Here is a 9002-nt window from a genome sequence, read left to right on the forward strand (position 1 = left end):
AAAAAAAAAAAAAAAAAAAAGTTTAAAAAGGTCTGGGGATGTAGTTTAGTGGTATAGCAGCCCTAGTTTCAATCCCCAGCACCAAAACACAATTAGCTATTATATAATGAAAGTTGTCAAAATTCCCTAAGATCTAAAGACAAGTAAAAAGAGAGAGATAAGAAAAGGAGGTGTTCAATATTAAAGCTCTGGTTTAAATTTTCTGAGGCAAGGTATTTGAGATTTTCAGAAATTTAACATCCATCAGTAAGAAGTGAATTTGAGTTGGCTGCATGGTAGGTAGATGAGACTGTAGGACTCTGAGCAGGAGCCAGACATTCTTTTTTTTTTTTTTCAGTTTTATTGATTTTATTTTTTTCAAATACACGACAGCAGAATGCATTACAGTTCTTATTACACATATACAGTACAATTTTTTCATATCTTTGTATATAGAGTATGTTCACACCAATTCATGCCTTTTATACATGTACTTTGTTTTTTATTAAAATTCTTACTACACATATATATCACAATTTTTCATATATGTTTGTATATAAAGTAGGTTGACACCCAATTTCTGTCTTCATACATGTACTTTGGATAATGATGTCCATCACATCCCACCATCCTTGCTAACCCCCTGTCCCCTCCCTTTCCCTCCCACCCCTCTTCCCTATCTAGAATTCATCTAATCCTCCCATGTTCCCCCTCCCTACCCCCACTATGAGTCAACCTCATATCAGAGAAAACATTTGGCATTTGTTTTTTTGGGGATTGGCTAACTTCACTTAGCATTATCTTCTCCAATGTCATTCATTTACCTGCAAATGCTATGATTTTATTCTCTTTTAATGCTGAGTAAATTCCATTGTGTATATATGCCACAATTTTTTATCCATTCATCCACTGAAGGGCATCTAGGTTGAAGAGCCAGACATTCTAATGGTGGGTATGAGTTGAAGTACTGGGCCTGGAATAGAAAACTTCCCTTAATAGTTACTTTGGAAATGTGAATAAACCAAAGCAAATTCCACCTGAGCAGGAGATGGAAAGTGCCTGGTGTTCTTGTCCTAGTAAAGATGAACAGTGCACAAAATGGGTATTTTATGCCGATAGTCCTCAGGGATTTTCTGAAAAACAAGATGATAATCTTAGAAACTCAAGCTACTGGTCTGGTACTCTTTGCCATGAACTGGGGAGTCCATTTTTTTAATGGGTGTTTAAATGTGTGTGTGTGAGTGTGTGTGTGTGTGTGTGTGTGTGTACATACTTTGGTAAACTCTAAGGCAGATCTAGATTTTGGGTGGTGAAGAAATTAATAAAAATAGGAATGGTTTGGGTGAAAAGCCAGAGTTGGTCTTTTAACCAAATTCTAGAGGATTTGAGTTGCATTCAGCTGGGAAAGATACTCCCATACTAAAAGTATGTTTAAATGGGGGAAATTTTACATGGAGTTTCTTTGCAGCATTTTGGGCTGATTTTTTGTCCCATGACAATAGAGAGTGTTGCATATTCTCTGTTATCCTCTGAATTTAAAAACAAATTTCATCAGGATGGATGGTATCCTCTGTGGTTGAAATAATTGTAGTAATAACAGTATTGGTTGAAGTCTCAGTGCACTCCAGGCATTGTGCCAGGTGCTTTGCACACATCAACCACACTCTATCAGTCCTATGAGATAGATATTAAAAACTGAATTCACAGATGCAGAGCCTGAGGCTTAGAGAGTTTGGTAATATGCCCAATTTCACATAGCTGGTAAGTGACAGAGCTGGGACTAGACCCCTGGTCTGAATTACTCTAGAACTCACACTGTTTCACCTCTCCTAGACTGAAGCTGATCAAAGACTAATCAATTCACTTTCTTCTACTATCCTAAAATGTATCCTGGGTGATAAAAAGTAGGAGTTTACCCAAAACACTGGACTGAAATTCACAACCTAAGAATTAAAATAATTGAGAGGTGGTGGATAAAGGACAGAAAAAGGTAATATTTGGGGACAATATGATCATCTACATACATAAAATCAGATAGACTCAAAGGGTCCAGGGATCAGAAAATCATTTGACTCTATCATTTTATGTAAAAAATAAATCATTTAGAACTACCCCATCTCTGGTTGGCAAAGAGAAGGAATAAATCTCTCTCTCTCTCTCTCTCTCTCTCTCTCTCTCTCTCTGTGTGTGTGTGTGTGTGTGTGTGTGTGTTCTCTGACAGAGAAATATCTATCCTGGGATCCCAACCTTGTTTTTGAAATGGGACATAAAATGAGAAATTTTATTTAGAAGACAAAAATACATACAGATACAAAGCAAAAGCTTAGCTGATGAAGATGAAAGTTAATTGGGAACAAAAAGATTTCTCAATTTGGTCACTGGGCTCCCTGTCTTGTGTTGCAGTTTATTAACATCACATCTCTCCAGGAACAAGGACCTCTATTCTGTAAGGTTTGCAGGCAGGAAACTGATCAAGTTTTAGCATTGATGTAGAATTCCCATGGAAGCCTTTAATCAAGAGAGGGTAGTCAATATAAGGATTCCCATGAATGAAGACTGCTGATGGAACCACTCCAAAATATAGAATTCATCCAGAGCCTTACAAAGAGTGACTTCAGTACAGTACTGGACTTTAATAGATGTAAATGTAGGATCCTGAATGAGGAATGTCAGAAGGACATAACTAGAACTGTGGGGTCCCACAGTGTCATGTTCCTGATGTCTATTCTTGCAGGTCCCCAAATGACTGTGGTCATATGAGGATTCCTCTGAATTCCAACTAGGACTTAACAGGGAGACAGTATGTGGATGTGAGAATAGCAGGTTCAAACAGTGAGTAGAGTTACAAGATTGGTCACTCATCCAGGTGAGCATTCAAATGTGAACTAAGGATGGCGGCACCACCTTGGGGAGGGGGGTCTTGGGCAAAACCAAAATCAAAATGAGGACCCTGAGGGCTGATGAGAGGACCTGTCCCCCAAATAGCAAGGCTCACAGAGCCCCACCCCTGCTATCAGTCCTATGAGACTCAGGCAGGAGGAACCATATGATACCTGCTCAGATTTCCTCTGTGGGAACTGGGGAAGGTGTAAGTTTTGTTTGGAGACCATGCGACACAAGGAGTAGAGGGAGGAATCTGAGGATAGCCTAGATACCAATGCAAGAACCTAGGGATCCTTGACTCCCAAACAGGGTGGTCCCTTAGTGACCGATCCCTGCTGTCAATCCTCCAAGATCCCAGGCAGCCGTTGGCCGGATGTGATTCATCCTCACTTCCGCTGTGAAGGGAAGGACCTCCTTCTGAAAGGTGTGGCGTCCACTTTACTGAGCGTGAATTCTCCGGACTGAGGTGAGGACCCTGAATTTGACGGAAGAGCCCCCTCTCCCCGCCCTGAGTGCAATTCATAATAAAGTAGGCCCCACAAAGTCACGGCCTTGGGTCAGCCCTCTTAGATCTTGGGTCAGAGCTGTTAAGACTGAGGGTCGCGTCCTTTCTACCACATTCTTTTTACCCAAAGTGGAGTGGAGGGATTCCATTTAAAGAGGAAAAGTCCCATTAGCCTAGGGAGAGGGCTTGGCTCTAAAACAAGTAAAAGCAAGACCCTACGTGCCAGTGAGTGGACCTTTCACCAAAATAGGTGGTCACACAGAACATCATCCCTACTGTCAGTTGTAGGAGCCCCCAGGCAAGGTTGTCAGATGTGGAGCACCCTGACTTCTCTAGTGACTCTGGGATTTGTGTGCTTTGGTTTGAGGCTGTAGACTGAGCTCAGTAGAGGGAGCAATCCTGATCCTACCAGAAGTCAAAGTCCTGTGTGGAACTGAGGGAGCCAGACTCCACAACAGTGGGGTCTAAGAGTTCCATCATTGCTCTCAGCACACGCAGGCCTTGGAAGAATGTGGTTCATTCTTACTGTAAACTCAGGTTCAAGAAATAGGAGGATCTTTGTCTGATGGCAGTGGCCTCTGGACAGCAGAGGGTAGTTCCAGAAAGGGGTTGGAATAAAGGTGAACAACCTGGATGAAAAAAATAGACACTACTGTAATCCAAGTGACTCAGAAGGCTGAAGCAGGAGGATGGCAGGTTCAAAGCCGGCCTCCACAACATAGCAAGACCCTGTCTCAAAATTTAAAACATAAGTGGCAGGGCTGTGGCTCAGGAGTAGCACACTTGCCTGGCATGTGTGAGGCACTGGGTTTGATTCTCAGAACTGCATATAAATAAGTAAATAATAAAGGTCTATAAACAACTAAAAATTTTTTTAAATAAAAATAAAGAAGACTGGGGATGTGAATCCAGGGTAAAGCACCGTTGGATTCAATCCTAGTAAGGGGGGAGGGTGGATGGGGGTGCTGCACCTTTTGTAACCTCTGGGAGTCCCAGGCCAGAGCTATCAGACTCAGGTGCCTTGTCACTCTACCCTGAAGGGTCTTGAGGATATGTGGGCCTTGGTTTAGGTTTGGCTGCCCCAGTTCAGCAGAAAGAGAGGAATCCTTGGCCATGAAAGGTGTCAAAGTACAAATTCTATATGAAGAATTAGACTCCAGAACAGAGAAAAACATATAAAGTCTTGCCTCTGCCTTCAGCCCTGAGAAACCAGGATTATAGCACTACGGATGAGGTTTCCTATCATTTTACTCAGGGGTACTCTCAGGGACACAAATCCTTTGGTTTAATTGAAGAGCTCCTATTCAGCATAGTGGGGAGACCTGGCCTGGTTCCTAATAGGAATTGAGGTGGTAATAGTATGAAGGAGACTCCTCCCAGAAATTGATCCACATAGACTCCCATGACTACTATGAGACCTGGAAGATCTGGGCATGGTGACATGTTAAGTCTGATTCACTTCTTCCTAGAGCATCTAAGGGAAGTAAGGAACATTGTAAAAGGAAGCCTCGGGTTAGCAAGTGGAAGATTCCAAGTTAGTACCAGGAATCAAGGAGAAGACCCTGAGAACTGAGAAAACCACCCATCTCATAAGAGTGAGGGCAACATAGTAACCCTTCCTGTTTGTCAGCCTTGGGGGCCAACAGGTAGTCATGGACAGATGAGAAACTTTCACTTCTTCCTAGGGGTCTCAGAGTGTTGGGGGCATTGGCATAAGTAGATAGGCATTAAGTCAAGATAGGGAGAACATTGAGGAATCACTAAATCAGAAAATGAGCGTCCACAAATTCCCACCTCAGCCCTGGGAAACCCTAGGCAGAGGTAGCCAGATGTGTGCCGCAGTCTGGCTGCAGCAAAATAACCCGGGGGGCAAGTGACAAGGAACTTGTGAAGGTTGATACAGCAGGAGCGGGAGCCGCTTTATTGTGGGACAGAGAAGTATATATACATAACTGAATACACAGCTTAACTTAATTAACATAAACTAGATACAGCAGTCAACCAATAAGGAATCCTCATCATCTTAATGATTACACACAGCTTAACTTAATTGACATAATCTAGACACAGCAGTCAGTCATTAAGGAATCTCTATCATCTTAATGGCTCGCTGGCGTTACTTCTCAAACCACTCCTCTTGGCAAAGTGCCAGGCGCCATCTTGACTTGTTTACGGACCCTAACAGATGTGTCATACCCTCATATTCAGACCTGGAGATACAGCAAGATGACAGCCTTGGTATAATGTTGGAAGACTTAGGGAGGCTAATGGTGGAGTTATACTGTATCTGAGTGAGGATTAAAGAGACCTATGATCCCCAAACAGTGGGATACCCTAGGGAACAAAGTTGGCTGGATGTGGCTCACACTCTCATCTTCAGGTGTGAGGAAGATGAGAATCTTATTCTGAGCAGAGGGACTCGGGTTAGCAGGAAGATTTTCAGGTTGTGCCAAGACTCATACAAAGGACCATGAGGACTTCAGGAAACTCCATATCAACAGGGGTCCCACAGATTCCCTCTCTTTGTCAGGCCTGAGAGGCCCTAGGCATGGATGTCAGGCAGAAGTGCCCATTGGTTTCTCTTCAGGAGTAATAGAGAAGTGAGGGTCTTAGTTGGACAAATCAGCAAGGGAAGGAATTTTAGGATTCCCAGTCAATTGGAGACCTTGAGTGAGGACCATGAATAAAACCACATATCGTAGGGTGTCAACCTTCCAGCTGCAGTTTTTAGCTTGTGGAGAATATGAGCAGTGGGACCAGTTGCAGCCACTCCTACATCCTCAATTAAGTGTGATGGACGGATAGGTGTGAACCTTACTCTAATGATGTCCTCGGGTCCAGAAAGGGGAGCCCCAGCCCTTCCCAGGATTCAAAGTATGATCCATGGATGAGGACTGAAGGTACCCACTCCCTCAACCCCAAACACAAAGAACAATAGAGTCTGACTCTGTCCTGGTACTCATCCCTTGAATGCCTAGAGCAGGATTGTCAGCTGAGAGTCCTCCTCATTTCTTTGTACCAGGTCTAAAGGAAGCAGGAGCCTGAGTCTGAAAGTGCAGCTCTAGTCAGTAGAAAGGAAGGTTTCAGTCTCTAGGTGTAGACAAAATGAGGACCCTGAGTGAATATTGAGGGCAAGTGAGCACAGGAGAGAAAGAGGGTGGGGAGGGGGGAGAGGGAGGGAGAGAGAGAGATACCCCTATACAGAATTGTCAGCACTGCCTGTTTGAAGGAGTAGTGGGAGAAACCCCACACACACATTTTCTATTCTTGAATACAAGGGAGCTTCTCAGCTTCAGAGCAGCACAGGAAAGAAGTGCCGTACCCTGACCAAGAGCAGATATACTGATCCTGTGTGTATAGACTTAGAGGACCTTTGAACACACAAAAGAACACATTGCTAACCCTTGCTGTCACTAAGTCAGCCCCAGGGAAGCCTGGCAGGCTTCAGACTAAAACACACTATAATTTCCTCCCCTTGTTTTCCAGGGGTCAGGTGGTCCAAGAAGAGGAGCCCGGTGGGTTTCCAGAGCAGTGTTCTCATGGAAACCTGCAGAGAGTGCTTTGAAAAAAAACAGAATGATGTGTCCTGCTAAAAGTGCTCACTGGATCTCATTCTCCCTCCTCCAGGTCCCAAGAACACCTGCTGTCCAGCCCATATTCCTGCCTGCTGTCCCTGACCACAGCCATCATGCCCCGGGGACAAGAGAGTAAGCTTCGTGCTCGTGAGAAGCGCCGCCAAGCCAAAGATGAGACCCAGGGTCTCAAGAATGCTCAGGCCGCTGAGGAAAAAGGGACCCCCTCATGCTCCTCTTCTGTTTCTGAAGATGCTGTCCCCAGCACCTCTGCTGCTGCCTTTTCCCAGAAGCCTACCACCACTGCTGCTGCAGGTGTTTCACGGAAGAAGTCTGGTAAAGGTGCCAAGAGCCGAGGGGAGGGAAGTGCCAGTACCTCTAAGATCCCACCCTCCACTGAGAGTGCCCAGAGAGATCTTCTCACCAAGAAGGCAGGGATGCTGATGCAGTACCTGCTGTACAAGTATAAAATGAAAGAGCCCATTATGAAGGGAGAGATGCTGAAGATTGTCAACAAAAGGTTCAACAAAAGGTTTCCAGAGATCCTCAAGAAAGCCTCTGAGCGTGTCGATCTGGTCTTTGGCCTTGAGCTGAAGGAAGTCAAGCCTGGTGGTAACTCCTATACCCTTGTCAGCAAGCTAGATGTAACCAACAATGGAAGTCTGACTAGCTTGGGCTTTCCCAAGAATGGGCTTCTGATGCCTCTCCTGGGTGTGATCTTCTTAAATGGCAACTCTGCCTCTGAGGAGGAGATCTGGGAATTCCTGAATATTTTGGGGATCTATGAAGGGAAGAAGCACATAATCTTTGGGGAGCCCCGAAAGCTTATCACCCAAGATCTGGTGCAGGAGCAGTACCTGGAATACCGGCAGGTGCCTGGTAGTGATCCTCCACACTATCAATTCCTATGGGGCCCCCGATCTCTTGCTGAAACTAGCAAGATGAAAGTCCTAGAGTTTTGGGCCAAGGTCAATGATACTGTCCCCAGTGCCTTCCCATCCCATTATGAAGAGGCTTTGAGAGATGAGGAAGAGAGATCCCAACCCAGAGCTGCAACCAGGCGTGGTGCTGCTGCCAACATCCATACATGTTCTAGGGTCACACCTGGCAGTTCCTCCTGCCCTTAGTGAGATCAGAGGCAGATTCTACATTTTGTGCAAAGAGCTTCCCACCATATAATACCAGGAGGCTGGCATGGCCCTAGAGAGATCATAATGTCTCTATTCATTATACATTAATATCTTTCAAGTATTTTTCTTTTAATAGAATATTTATTTAAATTCAGATTCATTGGTTATAAATGATATAGATCACATATTTATTGCTGTTGTAAGTTTTAAGTGCAAGAATTTTGGTATTTTCAAATACATTTTTAAAACCCTTAAATCTTTTTGGGGGTTAGCGAACAAAATAAAACACCTTCAGGATGGCAATTTTCCTGGAAATGTGTGAAAAACTCATGAAATGTAATTGGGGTCTTAAAACAGATGAAAACAAAGCAAAACCTAGTCAACTGTTGGTCTACCTTATTCACTTTTCTCTCTATTTTCTTATTGTAAAATTCAAAGATATATATCTGTTTGCCTTCAACAATTCAACTATGCAGATAAAATTAAATAGTAATAAATTGTATTCCTTGCTCAGTGACTCATTTATTCTCATCCTGAATTGAGCATCTGTTCTTTGGAAGGCTGTGTTGTGTGTTAGTAGAGATTATGTTAAGATGAATGAAATCCTTTCCTTCCCCATACATTTTTTTTTATTTCTTACATACATGACAATAGTGGAGTGCATTACATTCATAATCATCCATTCACAGCATAATTTTTTGTAACTCTGTATATATATAAAGTATGTTCACACCAAATTATGCCATTATACATGAGCTCTCTTATTTTTTTCCATACAATTCTTAATACACCTTTGTACCACCATTTATCATATCTCTCTTTGTATATAAGGTATGTTGACACAAAATTCACATCTTCATACATGTATATAATGATGACCGTCTCCTTCCACCATCCTAGCTATTCCCCTTCTCCCTCCTTTTTCCTGCCACC

The 9002-nt window shown here is 43.3% G+C and overlaps 1 protein-coding gene across 1 annotated transcript; it reads left to right on the forward strand.

Annotated features, from left to right (window-relative positions):
- The first annotated feature begins 7004 nt into the window (after positions 1-7004).
- On the forward strand, positions 7005-8433 carry LOC107144168 (melanoma-associated antigen B2-like). Its single transcript, XM_015487989.2, has one exon. The coding sequence runs from the start codon at positions 7056-7058 to the stop codon at positions 8064-8066; it is 1011 nt and encodes a 336-aa protein (XP_015343475.1). The 5' UTR covers positions 7005-7055; the 3' UTR covers positions 8067-8433.
- Positions 8434-9002: the final 569 nt, after the last annotated feature.

This window comes from Marmota marmota, unplaced genomic scaffold (genome assembly GCF_001458135.2).
Source record: "Marmota marmota marmota unplaced genomic scaffold, marMar, whole genome shotgun sequence".
In the NCBI taxonomy this organism is placed as follows: domain Eukaryota; kingdom Metazoa; phylum Chordata; class Mammalia; order Rodentia; family Sciuridae; genus Marmota; species Marmota marmota.